General features: G+C 46.1%; 1 protein-coding gene across 14 annotated transcripts in view; it reads right to left on the bottom strand.

Moving 5' to 3' along the window:
* The window catches only part of ARMC9 (armadillo repeat containing 9), a 203,459-nt gene that overhangs the window by 36,333 nt on the left and 139,970 nt on the right, over nucleotides 1-27,156 (bottom strand). For 8 of the 14 annotated variants that reach the window (XM_063645291.1, XM_063645290.1, XM_055290954.1 and 5 more), the window contains 2 exons: nucleotides 16,159-16,274; nucleotides 4,466-4,602 (listed from right to left, as the gene is read on the bottom strand). In XM_063645291.1, coding sequence (XP_063501361.1) covers nucleotides 4,466-4,602; nucleotides 16,159-16,274 — 253 coding nt within the window. Of the gene's footprint in view, nucleotides 1-4,465; nucleotides 4,603-14,915; nucleotides 15,044-16,158; nucleotides 16,275-27,156 lie in introns of those variants that run through there. The other 6 variants (XR_010122244.1, XR_010122243.1, XM_063645293.1 and 3 more) reach the window with 2 other exon arrangements.

Here is a 27,156-nt window from a genome sequence, read left to right as displayed (position 1 = left end):
TGGGCCACGGCTAGGCGCCTCCAGATGGAACGTGGAGGCACATTTGCTTATCTGAAACTCAAATGTAACTGGGTGGTGTGTAGTTTTATTTGCTAAAACCAACAACCTGAGAGGTAGGGTGCTCCTCACTGAGCAGCCCAAGGCTCCTTAATGCTGAAGCCCTCGGTACACCGAGGGTGGCCAGGAAGTGCCCTCACTCCCAATGACTGGTGCCGTAGCCGATGCCCACCCAGAACCAGGCCACCTGGGACACGCGGGAGCCCTTCACGGGGAAGCAGATGGAGAATCCCAGATAGCATCATAGCATACGGAGGGCTCCCCAAGGGCCTGGGAACAGATGTTCCTGCATCTCAGATGCCACGCACTCCTTCCCCCACCCCGCCTCTCCTCTTCTCCTACAGCTGAAGGGGTCCATGTCACTGCTGCAGCGACACTGTGACAGAGGCTGCATCTGTGACTCCCTTAGGCCAAGCTCCTCTCAGCTCTTTATTTTAGCAGCACCTCTGCGGCTTTGCAATGTGATCTGTTTAATCTTAAATATAAAGAGATCTTCCCTGCAGGTTTTCCTGTAGCAACGGGCTTTGACTTCCAGATAATTCTCTTTTGACCCAAACGAGAATCTATTTTTGATACCAGAACCCAGCGGGTGGCACTGGGCGGTCTCCACCTGGATCTGGGTCTAGAAATAGAGCTTCAGGACAGGTGGCACCTGCTCAATGTGCTTAGAATAAGGCCAGGAGACAAAGCGTAGGTGTGTACAAGAGAATACTCGAGTGAAGTCACACCGAATCGCTGGGCTACACGCAGGGGAACCCCATTACAATGTGTGGAGACACAAAGCTGTGCCCATGGCAGGCAAGTCCTCCAGGACCAGGACCAGGAGCTTCCCAGGGCGTGTGAGGGTAGGGGACGGGGAGGTCATCAAAAAGGAGGAACTGAGCTGGAGTGCCCCGAGACCATGAGGTGGCCTTGGTTCAACTGTCTCCTTCTCCTCTCCTACTTCCTTCAGCACAGGCCACACTGAAGACTTTCAGAGGTCACACCAAGAACAAGAGACCAGCTGAGCACGGTGGCTCACACCTGTAATCCCAGCATTTTGGGAGACTGGGGCAGGCAGATCACTTGAGGCCAGGAGTTCGAGACCAGCCTGGTCAACATGGTAAAACCGTCTCTACTGAAAATACAAAAATTAGCCGGGTGTGGTAACACATGCCTGTAATCCCAGCTACTCAGGAGGCTGAGGCAGGAGAATCACTTGAACCCGGGAGGCGGAGTTTGCAGTGAGCCAAGATTGCACCACTGTACTCCAGCCTGGGCGAGAGAGAGAGAGACTCCATCTCAAAAAAAAAAAAAAAAAAAAGAACAAGAGACCCCCTAACTAAGAGTGCCAGGAGCTAGGAGATGCGGCAGCCATGGGTGTGCACTGGGGGCTTCCTGGGACAGTAGTATCTCTTGCCTGCTGGTCCATTTCAGACAGGGCTGGGCATTTTAACTCCCAGGGCTATGAAGTCCCAAGGCATGTGATTTTGATATTGAAGTTAGTCCCAGTTGGTGGGGAAATGAGAATAGCTTTCCTCAGGCCAATGTTCTGCAAAATGCTAAGTCATATTATTGGCCTTTTCCCTTGGGAACTATTTCCTGTTGGCATTTGGGGCTGTCTTTTGCCTAGAATGTACTTTCTGGCCCCGCATTCAACCGATCAAGCAGTTTGAGGGTCCAACAGGTTCCTCCTCATGAGTTTTCCCTGCGGTGCTGACTGAACGCAAAGTGCAAATGCTTTTCCTCAAGAAACTCAACGTGAAGGTGGGGGTTTCCACGGGGTCTCTGGGTGGGGCGTTAGTTCCCAGCACAGGCCAGACTCAGCAGCGAGCTGTGTGCAAGGAGACCTGTGGGGAGCGCTGCCTGGGGCCAGGATGGGCCTGGGGCAAGGTGAGCGAGAGAAGGGAAGTGGAGGGGGCCCCATGCCTGTAATCCCAGCACTTTGGGAGGCCGAGGCGGGAGGATCGCTTGAGCCCAAGGGTTCTAGACCAGCCTGGGCAGCACAGAGAGACACCACTCTCTACAATCAATCAGTCAATCAATCAATCAATTGAAATGGAGGGGAGGGATGGAGAAGCAGGACTGTCTGCAGGAAGTCAGAGCAAGCTCCTGAGCAGGGACAGAATGAAGCAGAAGGCAACATGGCGCAGGTGTGCCCACACCCAGCCCAGCACTGCCCGCTCCCTGCTGTCCCTGCTGCTCATCCTCCTCCCCCTCACTCATCCTCTGGCTTAATGGACTTAACCACAGTCCCCTTATCTGCAGAGCCCAGATGGAGCACAGAAGCGGAGGGCTGTTTGCCATCCATCCCTTAGGCAGAGGTAGGTGACAGGACAGGGAGAAGGGCAGGGAGGCCAACTGGGGAGACGCAGCAGGCTACGGGCAGGCCTGTCTGAAAGAAGGTAAGTCAGAATGGAATCTACTCCAGGCGTGGCAAAGGCTTACTCATGACCCAGAGGAAACTGCACTTGGGGCTTGGTTTTTCCAAAGGAAGAACTTTTTGTCAAGTAAAAGGATTTTAAAGGAGACTAAGAGGGCCAGGCCTGATGGCTCACGCCTGTAATCCCAGTGCTTTGGGAGGCTCAGGCAGGAGGATTACTTGAGACTAGGAGTTCAAGACCAGCCCAGGCAACAGCAAAACTCCTTCTTTACAAAAAAATAGAAAAACACTTTGCCTGGTATGGTGGTGCATCTGTAGTGCCAGCTACTCAGGAAGCTGATGCGGGAGGATCACTTAGGAATGTGAGGCTGCAGTGAGCTATGATTGGCCACTGCACTCCAGCCTGGGGGACAGAGTGAGACCTTGTCTCAAAATAAAATAAAATAAAATAAAGTAAAATAAAATAAAATAAAAGGAGGACTAGGGGTGTTGGCCTGAGGCTCAGAGCGGGCCTGGCAGGGCCAGGGAGGGCCTGGTCTCTGGCAGGTGGAGAAGGGCAGGGCTGCGGGTCCGTGTCCTGGGTCCCAGCCAGGCTGAGCCAATAGGAACAGGCTTAAGGAAGGGACACTCAGAACACGGTCTCAGCAGGATTTGGGAAAAGCACTGCTCTGGCTCCAGCTGGTCCATCTGGGGGGCTGGCGGGCAGCTGCTGCCTCCCTAAGAAGCAGCACTGGCAACCGCCCATGGCCACCAAGGCTGAGTGTCCCGGCGGGTGCCCACCCTGTTCACGCGAGAACCCGGAGCGTGCCTGGGCCCAGACTTTGTCAGGGCTGAAGTAAACTGTTCGTGAAAACAACAATAACATCGACATCGCAGCAGCTGCTCCTTGGCCATTTCCATCCACGCCAACCTCAAGTGCCTCCGCCCTGCAGGTAACAGCATGACAGCTTCCCAAAGGCATGTCCAATCAGTGCAAAAATAAAGAGCCTCTTAGTGGTCATTTTGGTAAAGCAAGGATGTTACCGCTTCGTTACCCTGAATGTACTGTGGAGCCTTTAGGAAGTCCGGCCTAAGAACTTGAAATGTTTTAACTCAATGACATTCAGTCAAATTGGTCAATTCAGACCCCCCCTAAGACCTCCACCCTGGCAGCAGAATTCTCTGGATAAATTACCAAGCTGCTCACCTTTGGAGAGCATATTAATATTTACAGCTTTAGTAACGCACAGGTAAAATAACTGATGATCAGTGCTGGCAAAACCTCTGAAACTGCTCATCACCAAGAGACCCAGGGGTTGCAAATAACCCAGCCATTGCTGACTCGTCACTGGCTACCGCTCTGCACCTGGGCCTGGAAGCGTCTGAATCCAATTGTGAGCAGATGCAAGTTCTCAGATGTTTCTCAGACAGGAATCCAACCGTTCCTCTGTTGTTTTTCCTACTCAAATGGAAATTAGAGTCTTATCTGAACTACTCATAATCCTTTTAATTTCCTTTCAAAAATCAAAAAAATACTTTGTACATTTCTGATTCAAAGTATATATATTTTTTCTGGCATCTAAAAAATACTTTTATCTCCCATCAGCCTCTGGTTAACTCAGCTGGAAGTTTCAAAGGCGTTTGGATCCCAGAGTTGTTTGTGCTCTTAGTTGCACATTTCTGCCTCCGTCCAGCCTTCCAGCAGGCGGCTGGCCTCCTCTGCACCAGAATCTGAGCTATCAGAATCAGAGTCACAGATCTACATCAGCCCGGGATTCCTCCTCCGAAGTTTCACATTAAAGCCGGCTTTCACCAGTCAGAAATCTTGCCCCAGGAGCTCCCAGACGGGACAACAGGCAGTGCTCCGAGAAGGGGACGCAGAGGACCAGCCCAGTGTGGGTCTGGCTGTGGGCTGGGAATCCCATGAGCCTCTGTGACACAGGGCTGTGGCTGAGACCAGAGGGCTTCCCAGGAGCAGGCGTGCGTCTGCCACTCCTGCTGCTGTTTTGCGTAGGTTCTAGACATCACAATCCTAGAAATGACCCAGCGTGCTGCCCATGTTCTTACATGAAGAGGAGACGCGGGACTCCGGGGTGCTGGGCTTGCCCTCCCTGTAGACAGCCTCGTGAGCGTTTGGCAGGGCCTGCGGGTGGCCGTTTCTGGCGTGCTGGGCTGTCTGGGGAGGTGTGTGATGGTCTTCCAGCCTGGAGAAAAACATGAAAAACGGCAGTAAGTACAGCCAGCCAGGAGATTCGGACTGCCGACTGCCGTGCAGCATCACAAATACAGAAGGGGGCGGTGCCTCAAAGTCCTGTTAGACCATCATTAGCATATCAGACCTTTTAAAGGGTCTTGGCAGGAGCCAGGAGGCTGACCCTGTGAGGCAGTAGCCTCCCCTTGCTCCTGTTAGCCCCCTTCTGTATTCACAGTGATACATGGCGTGGTGTATTCCTAACACACAATTACGTCTTACGACCCTGGGTGACATGGGACCATGACATTTCAAGCAAACAACGTAAGGCACGGATCTGTTGGTTTCTCCAAGGATGATGCAGATGAACGAAGGGATGAATCCAACCAGAGAAGAGATAACATGTCATGTCAGCTGTGGCAAGTGTTGGCCAAGAACAAGACGGCAGAACTTTCTTTTTCTTTTTTTCTTAGAGACAGGGTCTCACTCTGTCGCCCAGGCTGGAGTGCCAGGGTGCAACCACAGCTCACTGCAGCTTTGACCTCCCAGGCTCAAGTGATCCTCCCATCTCAGCCTCTGGAGTAGCTGGGACTACAGATGGGCACCTCCACACTCAACTGATTTTTAAATTTTTTGTAGAGACAAGGTCTCTCTATGTTGCCAGGACTGGTCTCGAACTCCTGGGCTCAAGCAATCCTCTCACCTTGGCCTCCCAAAGTGCTGGGATTACAGGCGTGAGCCACTGTGACTGGCCTAGAACTTACTTTCTTATAACACTACCTAAAGGATGTGTGCAGAACAGCTCCTTTGCAGTGCCTAATGTCGGCACCCAAGCTGGGGGAGACACCCTCGCCCAGCAGACAAGCGCTGAGAGCATCATTGCACCAGATCCAGCCAGGTGCGAGGGCCAGCTGGCTGGGACAGCCTCATCGGGTCAACGTTGACCACAGATCCCCGAGGAAGGCCTCCAGTTATCTGTAAGGCAACGAAGCACTTGCCCCCCCTTCAACAAGGAGATATGGGCCACCTACTCCAACAAGAGCTCAGTGAGGGACACACGACAAGCTCGTGCCTGCCTAGGGCTGGACCCTGCAAATGGCTGTTCTTGAATGTCAATTTCATTATGTCTGGCCAGGCGTGGTGACTCATGCCTGTAATCCCAGCACTTTGGGAGGCCAAGGCAGGCAGATCACTTGAGGTCAGGAGTTTGAGACCAGCTTGGCCAACATGGTGAAACCCCGTCTCTACTAAAAATATAAAAATTAGCGGGACGTGGTGATATATGCCTGTAGTCCCAGCTACTCAAGAGGCTGAGGCAGGAGAATCGCTTGAGCCAGGGAGGTGGAGGTTGCAGTGGGCCAAGATTGCGCCATTGCACTCCAGCCTGGGCAACAGAGTGAGACTCTGTCTCAAAAAAAAAAAAAAAAAAAAGAAATTCACATGGCTCAACCCAACGCCAAAGATAAGGAGACATGTAACCACCCTGAGGGGGGCAGGAAAGTCTTCCTAAGGTGGGCAATCAGTCTTTTTTTTTTAATAGAGATGAGGTCTGTGTTGACTTGGCTGGTTTTGAACTGAGCTCGTGATCCTACCACCTTGGCCTCCCAAAGTCCTAGGATTATAGGCGTGAGCCACCACACTCCTAGCCAACTCAGTTTTGAACTCTTGAGTTGGGGTCTGCCAGGTGCCAGAAGAGGGAAGGTCTTCCAGCAGAAGTAACATCATGAGCAAGGTGAAGAGGGGAAAAAAATCTATATATCTACATACGGTGTGTGTGTGTGTGTGTGTATGTATATATATATATGTGTGTGTATATATATATGTGTGTGTGTATATATATATATATATGCTGCATTTTTACAGAAAGATTTAAAACATCACAAAATATGGATGCCCCCTACCTCCCTCTCCTGAAAAGACCTGTGCGACAGTAGCGTGGAGTGGGCAGGGTGTCCTGGGGGGCTCTGATGCTTGATGCAGGGGTGTCAATTGAGAAGCACTCTGTAAGGCCGGGATTTAAACTTGATCCCTAAGTAATGAAGAACCAAAGGAATGACATTTCCTGCTAGAAAGATCATTCCATCCATGGTCATGGAAGGTGGACGGTGGCAGGGAACACCGTTAGGAGGACCTCCCTGAGCCGTGAAGGCCGGTGGAGGGCAGGACGGGGTGGGAGGAGCGTGCAAACCTGCTGGACTCTGGCTTGGCTGTTTGTGGACACTCATGCCATGCCCGGAAGCAGGGGACTCAGATGGCAGCTGTGTCGTTCTAGGAAACGCTGAATTGGGGTGCTGTAGGGACATATCTGGGTATCTGGGCTGAGTGTGGGTATCATCAGTGAGTAGTGGAAACTAGGGAACAGGCAGGATGGAGTGAGGGCCTTCGCTGGGGCCTCCGGGGAGGAAGGGGGTGAGAGGCCGAGGCCAGCACATGGGGACTGGGGTGGAATGATTCCCAGGAGGGGTCAGCAGCTGGCAACTGAGAGTGGGAACAATGTGCCCTGAGTGTCCTCCGGGGTTGGAAACTGGAAGGTCACCTGTGATCTTGGCAGAAATACCCTCTGGAAGTCATCGCCTGGCCATCGCTGAATGGAGAGGAAGATGGGGCAGGGACACAGCCAGACAGGGCCTGAGAGGGAGGGAGGCAGAGCCCCAGAGCCTGTCAAGAGGCCCGAGGAAGGCAGTGGGAGGGGAGGATGAAGACAGAGCAAAGGATGTGTCCAGGGATTGCACAGAGATCGGGGAGACAGAAGGATCTGGAACCAACGAAGGGGGCAGAGTTAGGTGGGAAGAAAATGGCCAGGGAGGTGCAGCTGATGCTAGGCTGAGGTGGGGTGGGAGAGCCCCATTGCACATGGCAAATGTGTTTATCTGCAACCTTTTTTTTCCTTGATTATAAAACCACTAAGTGTTTTTCATGAAAAATTAGGTAAATATATAGAATATATAAATGACCTGCCCTCCCAATATCTAAGCACAACCACTTAACATTTGATTTTTAAAAAAATCTTTAAAAAATATGCAAATATACGCTTAAAAATACTAGCTTGGGTGCACTCTGAATGGCTCACATGCTATATTCACACCGTTCTATAATTTGCTTTCTCACTTAGCAATATATTGTGAGGCTCTTCCCATGTCAGTCCATATTTTTCTAAAATATCATCTTTAGTACTCTTTTGTGTGAATATATCATAATTTATATAACCAGCCTCCTATTTTGGGAATGTAATTTCTTTCTTTTTTTTTTTTTTGAGATGAAGTCTCACTCTGTTGCCTAGGCTAGAGTGCAGTGGCATGATCTCGGCTCACTGCAACCTCCGCCTCCTGGGTTCAAGCGATTCTCCTGCCTCAGACTCCCAAATAGCTGGGACTACAGGTGCCTACCACCGTGCCTGGCTAATTTTTGTATTTTATTTATTTATTTATTTATTTATTATTTATTTATTTATTTATTTATTTATTTATTTTTGAGACCGAGTCTCGCTCTGTCGCCCAGGCTGGGGTGCAGTGGCGTGATCTCGGCTCACTGCAAGCTCCGCCTCCTGGGTTCACGCCATTCTCCTGCCTCAGCTGGGACTACCCGCCACTACACCCGGCTAATTTGTTTTGTATTTTTAGTAGAGACCGGGTTTCATCATGTTAGCCAGGATGGCTCGTTCTCCTGACCTCGTGATCTGCCCATCTCAGCCTCCCAAAGTGCTGGGATTACAGGCGTCAGCACCGGCGCCCGGCCAAATTTTTGTATTTTTAGTAGAGATGGGGATTTCACCATCTTGGCCAGGCAGGTCTGGAACTCCTGACCTTGTGATCCACCCGCCTTGGCCTCCCAAACTGCTGGGATTACAGGTGTGAGCCACTGCACCTGGCCTGGGAATGTAATTTCTAATTTTATGAATAATATTGCAACAAATAACCTTGTGTGTGTGTATATATGGATATCTATGTATCTATATCTATCTATCTGTCTACCTACCTACCTACCTATCATCTATCTACCTACCTGTCATCTATCTATCTATCTACCTATCCTGTGAACATCTGATTATTTCTCAGTATAAAATCCTAGCAGTGGGTGTGGCGGCTCACGCCTGTAATCCCAGCACTTTGGGAAGCCGAGGTGGGTGGACCACTTGAGGTCAGGAGTTCCAGATCAGCCTGGCCAACATGGTGAAAACCCATCTCTACTAAAAAAAAAAAAAAAAATTACCTGGACGTGGTGGCAGGTGCCTGTAATCCCAGCTACTTGGGAGGCTGAGACAGGAGAAAGGAGAATGGCTTGAACCCAGGAGACCCAGGTTGCAGTGAGCTGAGATCGTGCCATTGCACTCCAGCCTGGGTGACAGAGCAACACTCTGTTAAAAAAAAAAAAAATCCTAGCAGTGGAATTACTGGCTCCAAAAGTACTAGTGGCTGGGCTAGGCATAGTGGCTCACACCTGTAATCCCAGCACTTTGGAAGGTTGAGGTAGGAGGATTGCTTGAACTCAGGAGTTCAAGACTAGGCAACATAGTGAGACCCTGTCTCTACAAAAACTTAAAAATTCAGCCAGATGTGGTGGCGCATGCCTGTGGTCCCAGCTACTTGGGAGGCTGAGGTGGGAGGATGGTTTGAGCCCAGGAGGTCAAGGCTGCAGTGAGCTGTGATTGTGCCGCTATACTCCAGCCGGGGTGACAGTGCGAGATGCTGTCTTAAAACAAAACAAAACCAAAAAAGTCCTGGTATTCTGAATATGTGCAATACATACTGTCGTAGTGTCCTCAAGAGGACTAAGATTCTAGATTTATTCACTCTCCTGGCAACGGGATACCAGAGGGTGCTGGTGGTGAAGGGAGGGTCATAATTTTTTTTTGTTTTAGTTAGGAATATTTAGGTACTTAGTGGTTCACCAAGCATATAATAACTCCAAATCAGTACAAACGAATGTCAGAAATGGCAGCATGGCTAAATAAATTATAGTATGTAAATATAATATAAATCATTAAATCATCTTTTACAGGATGTTCAACAATGCAAAAGAAAACAAACAAAAATCAAACTGCAAACAAACCATGTATACATGTAGACACATACACAAACACTAAAAGGTTTCTCGTTTGCTAAAAATATATGTAGGAAAAAACTACACTAAATGTAATACCCTAAAATGATGATCATAATTCTCTCTGGCTGCTGGAATAATTTTTATTTTCTTTATATTTACTTGTTCCATACATGTTTTGGACTACAAGTAACAAAAGTTCAACACCACTGGTTTAAACGGTAAGGGAAATGTAATATTCAACATAAACAGAATTCCAGAGGTAGCGAGTACAGGGTGGGGAATGCGAAGCTGAGTGACTTTGCTGCAGATCCAGGTTCTCTCTGCTGGGTTTCCCTGGCCTTCCTAGTGTGGTTTTGCTTTTGTTCTTAGAATTGTCATTTTGTGGCTGGGTGTGGTGGCTCATACCTGTAATCCCAGCACTTTGGGAGGCCAAGACGGGCGGATCACGAGGTCAGGAGATCAAGACCATCCTGGCTAACACAGTGAAACCCTGTCTCTACTAAAAATAGCCGGGCGTGGTGGCGGGCGCCTGTAGTCCCAATTACTCGGGAGGCTGAGGCAGGAGAATGGTGTGAACTGGGAGACGGAGCTTGCAGTGAGCAGAGATCGCGCCACTGCACTCCAGCCTGGCGAAAGAGTGAGGCTCCGTCTCAAAAAAAAAAAAAAAAAAAAAAAAAAATTGTCACTTCGTGCAAATAAGATGGCTGCAGGACCTCCAAGCATAGCATCTCAAGCAACAGTCAAAGACTAAAAGAAGAAAAGAAAGTACAGAGTTTCTCAAGCCCTTCATAAAAGTTGGAAAATCTTAGATCCCATGGCTGGACTGGATTGCATGCCCATTGAAATCATCATTGACAAGGGTAGTTAAATTTAAAAAACTGAGCTAAATTAATCAAATCCAACCTCCAGGGCTGAGAAGGGTCCTAACCTTCCCTGAAGAACATGCCCACCCATTGCCTTGAACATACGAAGTTTTTTTTTTTTTTTTTTTTGAGACGAGGGTCTCACTTTGTTGTCCAGGCTGGAGAGCAGTGGCACAATCACAGCTCACTGCAGCCACGACTTCTGGGACTGAAGCAATGCTCCTGCCTCAACCTCCCAAAGTGCTGGGATTGCAGGTGTGAGCCACCACGGGCCTCAGGTTTCTCCTAGCAAGGAAATGTATCAAACAAGACCTAAAGAACTGGAGAGTCATGCTGTACTTGCACACAGGATGGCTGTATTCATTTTTACTGTTGTTCTAACAAAGTACCATAATTTTTTTGTTTTAATTTTTAATTTTTAAGGCCGGGCACAGTGGCTCACACCTGTAATCCCAGCATTTTGGGAGGCTGAGGCAGGCGGATCGCCTGAGGTGAGGAGTTCAAGACCAGCCTGGCCAACATGGTGAAATCCCTTCTCTACAAAAAATTTAAAAATTAGCCAGGTGTGGTGGCGGGTGCCTGTAATCCCAGCTACTTGGGAGGCTGAGGCAGCAGAATCACTTGCATCTGGGAGGCGGAGGTTGCAGTTGCCAAGACTGTGCCACTGCACTCCAGCCTGGGCAACAGAGCAAGGCTTCCTCTCAATTTTTTTTTTTTTTTAGATGTTTGTGGGTACAGTAGGTGTATATATGTATAGTATACATGAATTGTTTTGATACAGGCATGCAATGTGTAAGAATCACGTCATGGAGAATGGAGTACCCTCTCCATTCATAATCCATTGATGAATACCCTCAAGTATTCATCCTGTGTGTAAAAAAATATTCCAATCATACTCTTTATTTTAAAATGTACAATTAAATTATTATTGACTATAGTCACTCTGTTGTGCTATCAAATACTAGGTCTTACTCATTTTTTTTTTTTAAGTTGGGGGTCTCTGTTACCTAGGCTGGAGTGCAGTGGTGTGATCTCGGCTCACTGCAGCCTCCGCCTCCCAGGTGCAAGCGATTCTCCTGCCTCAGCCTCCTGAGTAGCTGGATTACAAGCACTTGCTACCACACCTGGTTGATATTTGTATTTTTAGTAGAGACAGGGTTTTACCATGTTGGCCAGGTTGGTCTCGAACTCCTGACCTCAAGTGATGTACCCGCCTCAGCCTCCCAAAGTGTTTAGATTACAGGCGTGAGCCACCACACCTGGCCCATTATGTATGTGTTTTTTTGGTAACTATTAACCTTCTCCATCTCCCCCAGCCACCACCCCCAACAAACTACCCTTCCCGGTCTCTAGTAACCATCCTTCTACTCTCTATCTCCATGAGCTCAATTGTTTAGATTGTTTAAGTAAGTGGGAACGTGTCATGTTTGACTTTCTGTGCCTGGCTTATTTCATGTAGCATAAGATCTCCAGTTCCATCCATGTTTTGCAAATGACTGGATCTCATTCTTTTGCACTGAATAGTACTCCATTGTGTATATGTACCACATTTTCTTTGTCCATTCATCTGCTGATGGACACTGAGGCTACTTCCAAATCTTGGCTCCTGTGAACGGTGCTGCGGCAAGCATGGGGTGCAGAGCTATCTTTGATACTTGGACTTCCTTTCTGTTGGGTATATACCCAGCAGTGGGACTGCTGGATCATGTGGTAGCTCTATTTTCAGTTCTTTGAGGAATCTCCAAACTGTTCTCCATAGTGGGTGTACTAATTTACATTCTCACCAACAGTGTATGAGGGTTCCCTTTTCTCCACATCCTTGCCAGCATTTGTTATTGCCTGACTTTTGGAGATAAGCCGTTTTAACTGGGGTGAGAGGGTATCTCAGTGCAGTGTTGATTTGCATCTCTGATGATCAATGATGCCGAGCACCCTTTTATAAGCCTGTTTGTCATCTGTGTGTCTTCTTTTGAGAAATGTCTATTCAAATCTTTTGCCCATTTTTTTAATCCAACTATTAGACTTTTTCCTATAGAGTTGTTTGAGCTTCTTTTTAATTCTGATTATTAATCCTTTGTCAGATGGGTAGTTTGCAAATATTTTCTCCCATTCTGTGGGCTGTCTCTTCACTTTGTTGATTGTTTCCTTTGCTATAGAAGCTTTTTAACTTGATGTGATCCCATTTGTTCATTTTTGCTTTGGTTGCCTGTGCTTGTCAGGTATTACTCAAGAAATGTTTGCCCAGAACAATGTCCTGCAGACATTCCCCAATGTTTTCCTGTAGTTGTTTCATAATTTGCAGTCTTACCACAATCTTAGTGACTGAAAACAACACAAACTTGTCTCACAATTATGGAGGTCAAGAGTTTACAATGGGTCAACAGGGGTGCATTCTTTCTGGAGGCTCTAGGGGAGAATTTATTTCCTTGCCTTTTCCAGTTTCTAGAGGGTGTCTGCATTCCTCGGCTCATGGCCTTGCATCACTCAGACTTCTGACACAGTTGTCACATGTCCTTTTGTTTCTGACACTCCTGCTTCCCTTCAGTAAGGCCCCTTGTGATTACATTGGGCCCACCCAGATTATCCAGAATCATCTATCTCTAGATCCTTAACTTAATCATATCAGCAAAGTCTTTTTTGCCATGTAATGTCATTTAGTCACAGGTTGTGGGGATTGGGATGTGGACATCTTTGAGGGACCATTATTCTGTCTTAACATATAAAATTAATATGATGTAATGCTGCACAGTGACTTAACATTGCAAAGATTTCAATTATCTCCAAAACATTACATAAATTTAATGTGATACTAATCAAAATCCTAAAAGGATTTTTTAAGGAAGTTGCCAGACTTATTTTTAAATGCTTATGGAAAAATAAAGGTCTTTACATAGTTAAATCAACTCTGAAAGAGAAAGCCAAAGGCAGGTGGGGAGAGAGGATTTTTCTATGCAATATTTAGATATGCTAAGAACTTTTGCAATAAACACTTGGTGTGGCAACAGGCAACCGGACAATGTGTCAAAATAGAGAGCCAGGGTGACTGGAGGGGATATAGAATTAAAGTGGTACCTTGAATCAGTGGAGAAATAGTGAGCTGTTTATAGGTGATGTAGAGAAGAGTAGCTCTCTACATGGAGAAAAATAAGCCAGGATGCCTATCTTACATCACATACAGTAGTCTCTTGTCTGTAGCGGTTGATGTCCAAGATCCCCAGCATTCAAACTTTTTAGAGGTGAGCTCGAGATGGAAAGGCAGAACTACAAATCTTGCACATCAGCATCGTGTAGCCCATCTGGAGTACCCATGTGCTGGGGACAGTGCCCACTGCGTTCCACTGACCACCTCTTTCCCTACCACACAGCTTGGTCTGTGTGCTTCTGAGGGCAGGGAGTCACATCTTACTGATTTCTGCAACCCCAGCAATGAGAACACCATATGGCAGAGAAGTGATAAAAATGTTTGTTGAGACCTGATAAGGGAAGCTGGTGACGTGGCGACTGCATCATTATAGTGGGAAGGTCCGTGGTTTCAGGAAAATGAGCTGCCCTCATTACCTGGCAGCGTGCCACAGCCAAAGATCTTGATGGGACCACCCCTACATATCAGGGGAGAGACAGATGTGCTCCCAGGCATGGAAAACGTCCTCAAATTTCTCTACAAAGAAGAACACCTGACCCAAGAATTAACTGTGCCCACTGGTTAGCCCCACATTCATTAGATTCCCTATCCTTATCTCTGATTAAAATAGCCTTATGTCATTTGTTGCCTCTCATGAAAGCAGGGTTTTAATTATTTTAAAAAATAATTGAAAAATACTTTAAAGACAATGATTCAGTGTCCTCTTTCCCATGTCAAGCAAGAGGAATTTTATTAGTTCCTGTTACTACTTCCATTTAAAAAGGTATTATATTTATCAACTAGATTTACTAGTAATTGATAACTGGCTGTATTCTGGATGAAAACCAAATGACCCAAAACCGCTCAGATATATAGAACCTTTAGGGGACAATTAAGGAATACTCTAATACTATATCCATATTATTACTGTTAAATTTCTTAGCTGTGATAATGGGGTTATCACAAAAGTCTTCAATCTTCTCTCAGATAGTTCAGCAAAAAAAGTATACGCATGTAAATTATGTATTATACACATAGAAGGAGAGCACGAGAGAGAGATAGGGCACATAAATGTTAACTGAAAGCTCTTCAGTGTAATATTCTTTTTTTTTATTTTTTGAGACGGAGTGTCGCTCTACCACCCAGGCTGAGTGCGGTGGCGTGATCTCAGCTCACTGCAAGCTCCGCCTCCTGGGTTCACGCATTCTCCTGCCTCAGCCTCCCCAGTAGCTGGGACTACAGGCGCCCACCACCACACCCGGCTAATTTTTTGTATTTTTAGTAGAGACGGGGTTTCACCGTGTTAGCCAGGATGGTCTTGATCTCCTGACTTCGTGATTCGCCCGCCTCAGCCTCCCAAACTGCTGGGATTCCAGGCGTGAGCCACCGCGCCCGGCCATCTGCAGTGTAATATTCTTTCAACTTTTCTGTAGGTTAAAAACACTGATTGTAAGTTTAAGAGAGAAAAGGGCATGTACTAGCTTATATATCAGTAACTAAAAATAAACACCTAGAAATATAAGCATATCATACCTAATTATGAAATCAAACCAAACAGATCTCAGAGCACTCATCTATGGCACAGGCCCTGAAATATTTATAGGACAAATCCCAGATGGAACTCATCAAGGAGCTGAGTCTGTCTTGCCTGGTGTCCCCGGTATCCGTGGCAGCACAGAGCTCCATGAGGGCAGGCATTTCTGAGTTTTGTTGCTCAGTTCTGTTGCCTGGTTGTTCATTACAAAATTGCAATAGAGTGAGACTGGAAAAAATAAAGTGCCCAGTTTCAGGGGATAACTAAGTAAAACACGGTATATTCTTTTAAATATTACATGGCCATTATTTGTTGAATGAATATATTGAGGTTTTTAGCCTGCTGTCTGTAGTATTTTGCTGTAATATTCTCTCTAGACAGGAAAAGAGAGGCCACCCAGACCACAGAAGTGGCTTCTCTACTGCCCACTGGACTGTCTGATCTGGGGCTCCTTAGCCCACGAGGGGTCTAGGCCCCCAGGGAGACCAGAGGCTCTATGTAACGAGACTAAAATTTTATTTATATAAATGGGGTACGAGCAAGGCTATGGAAAATGAATAAGGCTCGGCAGCTAAAACAGCATCCAGTTGTTCCAAAAAGTCATCTAAAATAAACTGATTTCGAGTCTTAAACTGTAACATTCCAATCCCAACAAAGGGCTTGGTGCTACGACCAGAGGCCACAGAAAAGGCATGACAGGAGTCCTGGAGAGAGCCCGGTTCCTTTCAGGTCCCTTCTTTTGAAATTACTCTGGCCAACATTTGTCTTCTGAAGTGGTCCTAGAGATCCTGTAATCCAACCACTTCTCTTTCTGGAACAAAAAAATCCTGGGGGAAGGGAGAAGGACTCAACCTCTTTCCCTCCAAAAATCCCCCAAAAATAAAGAGATAAATGCTTTTCAAAATGAATGCTTTATTTTGAATTTTAAAAATACATACATCTTACACTGTAGTTAATCAAAACAAAGCTTAAGAAAGTCAATTCCCGCTTCCTTTAGCCCTGACTTACACTGGGTACCCGTTTCTGTGGCCGCTGGGGGTGACGGGCCTTTGCAGGGGCTCATCCCCGCTCCACTGCACATTAGCCAGCCCCTTCCGCCTTGTCTTCCCGGTGTTGGTCATGATCTGGTGGAAGGAAAGAGAAAAAAGGGCTAGAGAAATACCTGCTAGTGAGCTGACCTAGAAGTCAAGCAGAATACTCTGAATAAACTGCTCTATAATGATAAGAAGCTTTGCAAATAAATGAGGAAGGATCATGTCACAAATTATTCAGGTAAACAGAAATTGCGGGGAAAACCCCTTTTTTTGCTAACGGGTTTGCATATCATACCATTTAGCAGTATAAATTAAAACAAAGTCAAACCCTAGGAAAAGGAAGAAAGTGGTTGACCTACTGTAACTCATCACATCTCTGAAAAGGACTGGGTTTGTAAAAATGAGAAGGGAAAAAAAGATGGACATTTGATTTCATAAAAATACGAACATTTCCACTTTTGCAGTATGTTAAAAATAAACCAAATCAACAGGCAAACAACAAACTTGGAAGAAGTATTTGAAGCAAATTTAACAGATTAAAGGTTAACATTTTCATAGCTAAGGAGCTCCTACAAATCAGTAAGTAAAACACTAAATTGATAATTGGGCAAAGAATTCAAACCACCATGTCACAAAATAGAAAGTATTACTAGTAAGTAGAAGAAACAAAAAAGACAAACTTTACTAGAAATTAGAAACTACAACTTTACAAAACAAGGTAGCATTCTTCAGCTATTATAAGAATGACAGAAAAACGATCCCGTCCACTGCTCCCAATAGTTTAAAACACTAGTTTAACTAATTAACACTAATTAGGGAGATTGAAATTTGAGACAACTCTTGTAAAACAATTTGGCATTTTATCAAGAGTTGTAAAAATGTTCACACATCCTTGAGTGTAAACACTAGTGAATGAATCCAAAACATGGAAAGTGTAAGATAAACAAGGTTGTTCATTATAAAATTATTATACAGTAAAACTGAAACGATCTAATGTCTAGTAACAGGGGAATAAATAAGTAAAATATGGCATATTCACTTGATATATAGCCATGTACAATGATAAAGAACAGGTTATGGAGAAATATGTTTATTTAAAACATTAAATAAAAATCAGGTTATAATAATGTACATAAAGAATGCTTTTTTTTTTTTTTTTTCCTTGAGACGAGGTCTTGTTATGTTGCCCAGGCTGGAGTGCAGTGGAGTGATCTTAGCTTTCAATTATGCTAAAAGTGCACAAAAAGACCTTGGAAAGAAATGAAACTTAACATGATTAGGGTGGCTCTATAGGACAGTAGAACTAAGAATATTTTTCTCTGCCATAATTTTTTGTAATATGGTTACTATTATGTTAATACTTAAGAAAAATTGTTTAAAAAGGAAATCACTGTAAAACTAGTGAAATGTGAATAAAGTCTGTGGATGATACCAATGTCAACTTCCTGGTTTTGCTATTATTATGCTATACATTACATAAGATATTAGCACCAGGGGAAATTATGCGAAGGGCGCCTGGGAACTGTCTGTGTTACTTTTGAAGCTTCCTATCAATCTATAATTATTTCAAAACAAAAACAAAACAAAAAGTAAATAAAACAAACAACAAACTTCTTGAACACTGGAATTTCATCTTTGATTTCTTGATTTCTGCTGAAAATTCCTTTGGGTTTATCTAGTATCTTAGCTAGGGAGAGGAAGAAAAAAAGGGCCAGTGCCTACGGGATTCGGTGAGCCTCACCTGGACCCTGGGAAAGGTCTCAGCCAGGGAAGTGACAGGTGGGGTCAAAACCTGCCCTGGCCCGGGTGCAGTGGCTCACACCTGTAATCCCAGCACTTTGGGAGGCCGAGGCAGGTGGATCACCTGAGGTTGGGAGTTCGAGACCAGCCTGACTAACATGGAGAAATCCCATCTCTACTAAAAATACAAAATTAGCTAGGCATGGTGGTGCATGCCTGTAATCCCAGCGACTCAGGAGGCTGAGGCAGGAGAATCGCTTGAACCCGGGAGGTGGAGGTTGCAGTGAGCCGAGATGGCGCCATTGCACTCCAGCCTGGGCAACAAGAGCATCTCAGACAAAAACAAAAACAAAAAAAACCTGCCCTGACTAGCAGGTCGGGAGGGATGGGAAGGAGAGTGAAAGGCAAAGAGCCTGGGAGAGTGAGAAAGTGGGAGGCGCCCAGCTTCTTGGGGGAAATGGAATGTAACTAAGCCATGTAAATAAAAACTAAAATGCAGTTGCGTCGCCTTTTCTGTCTCTAAAGAAATCTACCAAGGCAGGATATTTTCACTGCAACCACTTAACACTGCTGTCCGCTTCCACTGTGACTTCCCTTCCATCCCACTTCCCCGATCCAGGATCTAGGGTCGGCTTTACACGCTCTCATCACGGTGCTCCAGGGTGACTCTTGCCTTCTCTTCTTCCTGTCCCTCATGCCAGAGGACCCCTGAGCCCTCCCACAGAGAAACACTAAGAAGGCAACTGGAAAAGGGGAAACAGTCAACATGCGGGTTTTCTCGAGCCTGTGACTAGTCCTCTGCCTGCACTTCCCCACTGTCAACGGTCATCTGAGCTTGCTCCTCCCAATGTCTTCCTAGAAATGACAGAACATGTTACGTATTCGAGAATATTTTAGACTCTGCCAGTTATTTCACCTCCTTAAACTACAGAAACCTGGAAAATAATTTAAAGTGGGTGGTATTTTTCCTCTCCAGTAGATGGGGAAACTGCGTCTGGCCTGTGGGCCAGCACTGCCTGGTCTGTTGCAAAAATGCGTGAAGAAAGGCCCTCAGTGGAGTGGCTTCAGTGTGCAGAGCCCGGCAGTGCAGCCGCTTCCCAGCCTGTTCTTGCTGGCCTGGGCTTCCCCTCCCCTTGCTTGCGGTGTGAGCCACCCAGCCTACTCTCGGGCCCCTCAGTTGCAAAGAAGCCTTTGTGGGCTGAAGGATCTTAGAGGGTATCTTGTCCAACAACCTGCTAAGACAGAGCTGTTTATACTGAGTTCCGCAGAAATGCTTTGGGGTCTAGGGAGAGAGGAGAGCAAGGGCTCCTGACATCCACCTATACTCATCCAGAGAACTCGGCTTTCATCAGTGTTACAGACAGAGATTTTATTTGAAAGAAGGTTCTGCTACTATAAAATGCAGCATATTTAAGCACAATAAAAAAAGATAGCATATTATTTAGCTGAATGCAATTTATTCAGTAGTAAAAGTTGGTCAACATGTCAATTTAGGTAAAAAAAATTTCTCATTAATTGGTTTTGAGTATTTGTGAATCATTTAAAGACATTATAAAGCAGTATGAATTTCTGTAAAAAATACAGGTATACTCTATCTATCAATCTATCAATCATCTATATCTATCTCTGTACACACAGAAAATAATCTGAAAGGGGAAGCAGACACTGTTAGCAGTCTACACAATATTCACCCTCTCCTTCCTGACCAACAGAACTGATTTTGTCGGCACAGCAATGTGTCTACTTAAAAATACTCACCTCCCAGACTCCCGTGCAGCTAGGGGCCATAGGACCCAGTTTTTACTAGTTAGTATGTGGAGGTCACCAAGTGGAGCTTCAGGAAAGCACTGAAGGGGGCAGATTTGGCTGGCCTGCACATTTGGCCTTCTTCCTGAGTTTATCACAGATTTGTGCCAGGAAATGTACCCGTCATCATATGATCAAGAGGCAACAGGCATGTGAATGAAGATAGCAAGGCAGAATTTCCAGAGGTAATGAAACTTAATGTGTCACATGGCCATTTTATGTATGTGTGGGTTTTTGAGACAAGGTCTTGCTCTGCCACCCAAGCTGGAGTGCAGTGGGGCAATCATAGGTCACTGAAGCCTTGAACTCCTAGGCTCAAGTGATCCTCCTGTCTCAGCCTCCCAAGTAGCTGGGACTACAGGCGTGCGTCACCATAGCTAATTAATTTGTAGAGATGGCCTTCCTACGTTGCTGAGGTTGGTCTTGATCTCCTGGCCTCAAGTGATCCTCATTCCTCAGCCTCCCAAAGCACTGGGATTACACACATGAGCCACCATGCCCAGCCCTACACTTGTTTTTTTTTTTTTTTTTTTTTTTTTTGAGACGGAGCTTGCTCTGTTGCCCAGGCTGCAGTACAGTGGCGTGATCTCGGCTCACTGCAACTTCTGTCTCCCAGGTTCAAGCGATTCTCCTGCCTCAGCCTCCCAAGGAGCTGGGACTACAGGCATGCGCCACCATGCCTGGCTAATTTTTTGTATTTTTGGTAGAGACGGGGTTTCACCATGCTGGCCAGGCTGGTCTTGGACTCCTGACCTCAGGTGATCCACTTGCCTCAGAAAGTGCTGGGATTACAGGAGTGAGCCACTCAGCCTGGCCTTAATTTAGATTTGGTGGGAAAAATTTCCATGATTCACAGTACCTTCCATGCATGGTCAAATGTTTGCTATCTGTCCTGGTGTAGGAATGGTCTCTAGTAATTCTCTATGTTGTTAGAGTATTTGTGAACAATCAGTGTGCAAGAAAACTTCAAATGCCCCCAGTTACAGTTAAGGGGTGGCAGAATATGCCATTCCAAAATATGCCACTTTGGCTTAGGATTATTTTGAGGTAAAGGCACTTGATGCAAGATCTTTTCTTCCTGAAAACAAGAGATAAAAACTCCCATGTGAAAGATGCTCTCCGGGTATCGGGAGAAAAAAACCACATGTTGTCAGAGCTGAGAGAATTCTGTACAAACAGACCCGGGTAACATGATTCTTATCTTCCTTTAGCCTCTCCATATAATTTGGTAACTTTTCTACAATTGCCTCTCTTTGTTCAACCTAGTTTAAAAGCATTTAGGTTCTGCCAGTTCTTTTCCCTTTCGTTTCTGCAGGAGAGCTCCCACGTCACATAAAACTTATAGATGTATATGCTTTTCTCCTGTGTATCTGCTTTACATCACTTTAATTCTCAGGCCCAGCCAAAAATCCTAACTGATAAAGGTAAAATTTTGCCTCCCCTATATAGTGTTTTTTGTTGTTGTTGTTGTTGAGACGGAGTTTCACTCTTGTCACCCAGGCTGGAGTGCGATGTCGCGATTTTGGCCCACTGCAACCTCTGCCTCCTGGGTTCAAGCGATTACTCCTGCCTTAGCCTTCCGAGCAGCTGGGATTACAAGCATGCGCTACCACGCCCGAATAATTTTTGTATTTTAAGTAGAGATAGGGTTTCACCATGTTGGCCAGGCTGGTCTTGAACTCAGGTGATCTGCACACCTTAGCCTCCCAAGGTGTTGGGATTACAGGCGTGAGCCACTGCTCCTGGCCTAGTGTTTTTTTTTTTTTTTTTTTGAGACGGAGTCTCGCTCTGTCGCCCAGGCTGGAGTGCAGTGGCGCAATCTCGGCTCACTGCAAGCTCCGCCTCCCAGGTTCACGCCATTCTCCTGCCTCAGCCTCTCCGAGTAGCTGGGACTACAGGCGCCCACCACCACGCCCGGCTAATTTTTTGTATTTTTAGTAGAGACGGGGTTTCACCGTGGTCTCGATCTCCTGACCTCGTGATCCGCCCGCCTTGGCCTCCCAAAGTGCTGGGATTACAAGCGTGAGCCACTGCGCCCAGCCTGGCCTAGTGTTTTTATGGAAGAAACTTGAGGATGGTTTTCTCAAATTTAATAACAAAACGGGTCACACACAGTGGCTTACGCCTGTTATCCCAGCACTTTGGGGGGCTGAGGCAGGAGGATCGCTTAATGCCACCCAGGAGTTTGAGGCGGCAGTGAGCTATGATTGCACAACTGCACGCCAGCCTGGGTGACAGAGTGACATCATATCTCTAAAACAAAACAAAACAAAAATTTACATAAACATTTTCTTTTGTATTTTTTTTATTATTTTCTACAGGTGTTGATTTAAATTTTTGTCTTTTAAAAATACATATAATTTTTTTTTTTTTTTTGCAAGATGGAGTCTCACTCTGTCGCCCAGAGCTAGAGTACAATGGTGTGATCTCGGCTCACTGCAACCTCTGCCTCCCAGGTTCAAGCAATTCTCCTGCCTCAGCCTCCTGAGTAGCTGGGATTACAGGTGCACACCACCATGCCTGGCTAACTTTTGTATTTTTAGTAGAGACGGGGTTTCACCATGTTGGCCAGGCTGGTCTTGAACTCCTGACCTCGTGATCCGCCCGCCTTGGCCTCCCAAAGTGCTGGGATTACAGGCGTGAGCCACCGCGCCCAGCCTATAAACACAATTTTTTAAGTAAAAAGATTTACAGGGCATTACCAAGAACTAAATATGAGGCCAAAACAAAGTTTTTTAATCAATCAATATTAAGAAAATTTGATCAAATATGTTACAGGAAAGGCTGACTAATCTTTTTTTCTTTCTCGGTAGAAAACATTAAAAACATCTTCATATATGTAGACAAAAACATTACATTTTTATGTTTATGCTTGTAAAACATTACTAATTTGCCATATACAGAAGCAATCAAAGGGCATAAAACAGAAGATACATGAATAAAAACTACGAGGTGTTTGCCAAGCAGCTAGTTAATATAAACATTATTTTTCTAGATTTTATAATGTTTGTGTTATCTGTCAATTTTTAAAATTTGAATTTGTACTTGGGGGGCTGAGGTGGGAAGATCGTTTAAGCCTAGGAGGTTGAAGCCACAGTGAGCCATGTTTGCTCCATCGCATTCCAGCCTGTGTGACAGAGCAAGCCACTGTCACAAAAAAAAAAAAAAAAAAAAAAGTGAATTGGGGCCAGGCAAGGTGGTTCATGCTTGTAATCCCAACACTTTGAGAGGCTGAGGCAGGTGGATCACTTGAGGCCAGGAGTTCGAGACTACCCTGGCCAACATGGTGAAACCCCGTCTCTACTAATACCAAAATTAGCCAGGCGTAGTGGCACATATGCCTGTAGTCCCAGCTTCTTGGGAGGCTGAGGCACGAGAATTGCATGAACCTGGGAGGTGGAGGCTACAGTAAGCCGAGATTGTGCCACTGCACTCTAGCCTGGGCAATAGAGCAAGACTGTTTAAAAAAAAAAAAAAGTGAATTTCACTGTGATTTATTTTCTAATTCTCATTCCACATAAGCACTCATTTTTATACCTAATTTTGCATTCCGTTATTTTAGAGGAGGTCTCCCAAGCCCTTGTAAGCTGGAGGACCCACAAAGCCTAAATCTGCCCTTCTGGCAGGCAGGGTCATGGTAAGAGATGAAAAGAGCCTGGGATCTGACAGCCTCCACCCACCAGGAATTTTTAGCTGGACTGATAAGGTAGGACTCTCTGCTATTTGCAGCTCAGCCCAATCCTAACTGATAAGGAAAGATAACAAGAGATAGTGATTACCTCTGGTTGGGTAGACTTATGGTTGGTCTTTATGTTCTGTTACTTTGACTTTTTAGAATAAGCATATATTTCTTTTGTAATTAGAAAAAAGAATAAGAAACAAATGGCAAATGAAAAGGACTCAGGATATTTTGGGGTTTGGGATTTTTCCCTGCTTATTTGGTTGTGTTTTCATGTACAAGAATATAGACGTTGAGGCCGGGTGCGGTGGCTTACGAGGTCAGGAGTTCGAGACCAGCCTGATCGACATGGTGAAACCACGTATCTACTAAAAATACAAAAATTAGCCAGCGTGGTGGCGCGCGCCTGTAATCCCAGCTACTCAGAAGGCTGAGCAGGAGAATCCTTGAACCCGAGAAGTGGAGGTTGCAATGAGCCAAGATTGCGCCACTGCACTCCAGCTGGGGCGACAAAGCGAGACTCCGTCTCAAAAAAAAAAAAAAAAAAAAAAAAAATATATATATATATATATATATATATATATGTATGTATATATATATATGTATGTATATATATATGTATGTGTGTATATATATATATATATATATATGTATAGACATTGAGTCAGTTCTAATAAGCAGAGGCAATGGCTCTTCAACCATTACAGTCACGCAGGGCAGGAACAATAGACTGAAAAGGGATTAGGAAATGCCCCAAAGTGGAGACTCATGTGAAAAAAAAAAAAAAAAAAACTAAAAGTAATATTTGGAAACAGAGGCCTTTTTTCCTCTAGTTTTGTTTTTTGTTGTGAGCAGAGAGGAGCAGGAGATCTCAGGGCCCGCTGCAAGCCACCTCATGCTTCTGCCCCTCTAGGCACAGCAGGACAGGGGACAGCAGGATCCCAGGGCCCTCTCCTGTCTGTGCTCGCCCAGGCCTGTGCCCAGCGTAGGAGGGCCTCAGCTCTGCACGGTGCCATGCTGCAGAAGACAGGCAGCTCCATGAACACCCTGAGTTCTGCTCAAATGGGCCAAGTCTCCAGGGCCCAAGCTCCTGCTTCAGAACCACTTTAGGGGAAAATAAAAATGCACACTCCTGGGGCACTGCCACAGCCTCAGATTTTCTGGAGGTGGGGCCAGGAACCTGCACTTTAACCAGCCCTTTCGGGGATTCTTAGGAAAACTAAGTGAATGTGGGTTCTCACTTGATGGAGGGGAAAGGAAGTGTGGAAAGGGAGCAATTAGCATTCACTATAGGCATTCCCCCAAAAACTGAGTCTGGGACGAAAACATAGATCAGATAGTTATGACGAACATGTCACACAGGTTGGAGCTCTCTCAACTCGCAAGTACAGAATCCACTCACCTGACAACAGCCAGTGCTGCTGCAAGGCGGCCCGGCTGAGTGGTAAAAGGCAGGTGGGCTCAGGTAACACCTGGAAGCGACTCAGCCTTTCTCAGCCTCAGTGCCCTCCTCTATAAAATGCAGATACTAGTGGAAGATGCCCCGTAAGTTTGCTGGGAGGATTCAGTCAAATGGAGTCGTGTGAAGCAGTCAGTACAGGGCTTGGCCCATGGCACGTACTGAATTAATCTGAGATCTGCCTATTACGGTTAAAGGTCACTTTGAAATAAAAACAAAAAAAACCCTGGGATTCTATGATTCTGTCATAAATGTCTATATCCTTTAACCCAGGTGATGGAGCTATTTAGTGCCATGCATACTGTGCTGAGTAATCAACAATGCCTCTGGCCAGGCGCGGTGGCTGACGCGTGTGATCGCAACACTTTGAAAGATGAGGTGGGAGGATCACTTGAGCTCAGGAGGCAAGCTTCTTAGGAAGAATTGTTTTCTATTCGTATTTGTATTTATTTAGTTTTACAATAATAATTTATTTATTTATTTTTGCACTCCAAGGCTGGAGCGTAGTGGTGCAATCACAGTTCCCTGCAGCCTCTGTCTCCTGGGCTCAGGTGATCCTCCCACCTCAGCCTCCTGAGTAGCTGGGACCACAGGTGCATGCCACCATACCTGGCTAATTTTTAAAAAAATTTTAGTAAAGACAAGGTTTCCCTACATTACCCAGGCTGGTCCTGAACTCCTGAGCTCAAGTGATCCTCCTAACTCGTCTCTCAAAGTGTTGGGATCACACCTGTCAGCCACCGCGCCCAGCCAGAGGCATTGTTGATTACTCAGCACAGTATGCATGGCACTAAAAATTTCACAAATACTAGAGGCAGGAGAAGCAGGAGGAAAGTCAGCAGTCTTGAACTCTGACGTTCACAGCCTGTAGGAGAACACAGCACATGGCTTCACTAGAATTATGAGTAAGCACCACATCTCACGGGGCCATCGCTACTCTCCCGCAAGCCTCGGAAGCGTGACCTGTTCTCTATCACTAGCTTTCTGTGATCGCCGTGCTCTTCAGCATTTTGCATAGCCTGTGCTCTGCAGAGCAGAGGAGCTGTGGGTAGACTTGGAGGGTGGGGACTAGCAGTGTGGCCCTGCAGGGAAGGGGTGGGCTACTGGTCCAGGATCCTGGGAATAGCTTCCTCCCATCCCCGAACACTCTGGTGGATGCCCCAGTCGCACCTCCACCCTCACTCCCAAGCTGCTGGTTGGTTTTTAAATTACTGACGTGCACCATGATTGGTTCCTGGGATTACGGTCAGGAGGTATAGGGTAGGGCCTAGACTCTATCCTTAACCCAGATTCAGTGGTCTGGGACTAGCTCTCACCCTGCAGGATCACACCTGCCCGCCACTGACCACTCCTAGCTGTTATCTACACCACTCAGCAAGAGCACTTTTATCTGTTTGGTGCCTTCTGTAAACTTCTTGATGGTAACAGCTGTGTCTTAAGCCTCTTCGGCATTCCGCTGTGTTGGGCAGATGGCACAGGTTCACTCAAAGCTTTTTGAATATAATTTTCTGACAGAATGTTTCAAAAAGCCAACACCTTTAGACTCATCTTGAAAAATCTGCAGTGTACCCAGTGCATCAGAACAAGGGGCCTGGATCATGACTTTCAGGCACATATTTCCCAGTGAAACGCCTTCTATCTTGGTCAGAGCTCCTCAGCTTGGCACACACACAAAACGCAACAAAAATGTGAATTTAAAGGCCTTTCACGCACCACAAGAGCAAGGGTGTGGCAAGGTGGGACCCCATCTTCTGAGATCCCCAACCCAGCACACAGAGGCTGGCAGGCTGGCAATGTCAGATCACAAGACCGGGTGACAGGGCGGTGGGGGCTGACTCACGAACAGGGGCAGTGCTGGGAGCACACATCCGGCCTCAGGGCTTACTGCTCCACGTTAAATTTTCTAATCAAAATATTCATGAGATCCTATGGTGACCTGGTGCGGTCAGCTGAATGGTGGCCCCCAAAAGCTATGCCCATGTCCTGACCCCTGGAAACTGTGAATGAGTTTATTTGGAAAAAAGACCCTTGTAGATGTAATAAGGACCCTTGAGATGAAGAACTTATCCTGGGTCACCCGGGGGATAAGTGTCCTTACAAAAGACAGAAGAGGGGAAGGCCATGTAAAGGCAGGCCAGGGATTGGCATGTCGCAGCCACAAGCCAAGGATGGCCTGGGGCCACCAGAAGCTGGAAGAGGCAAGAAGGATCCTCCCATATAGTCCTTGACGGGAGCTGAGCCCTAAGGATACCTTGATTTTGGATTTCTGCCTTTCAAAACGAAGACGG

This window comes from Symphalangus syndactylus, chromosome 8, assembly GCF_028878055.3.
Source record: "Symphalangus syndactylus isolate Jambi chromosome 8, NHGRI_mSymSyn1-v2.1_pri, whole genome shotgun sequence".
Taxonomy (NCBI): Eukaryota; Metazoa; Chordata; class Mammalia; order Primates; family Hylobatidae; genus Symphalangus; species Symphalangus syndactylus.
The sequence above is the reverse complement of the archived record's forward strand: the minus strand, read 5'-3'. Positions and strand labels throughout refer to the sequence as shown.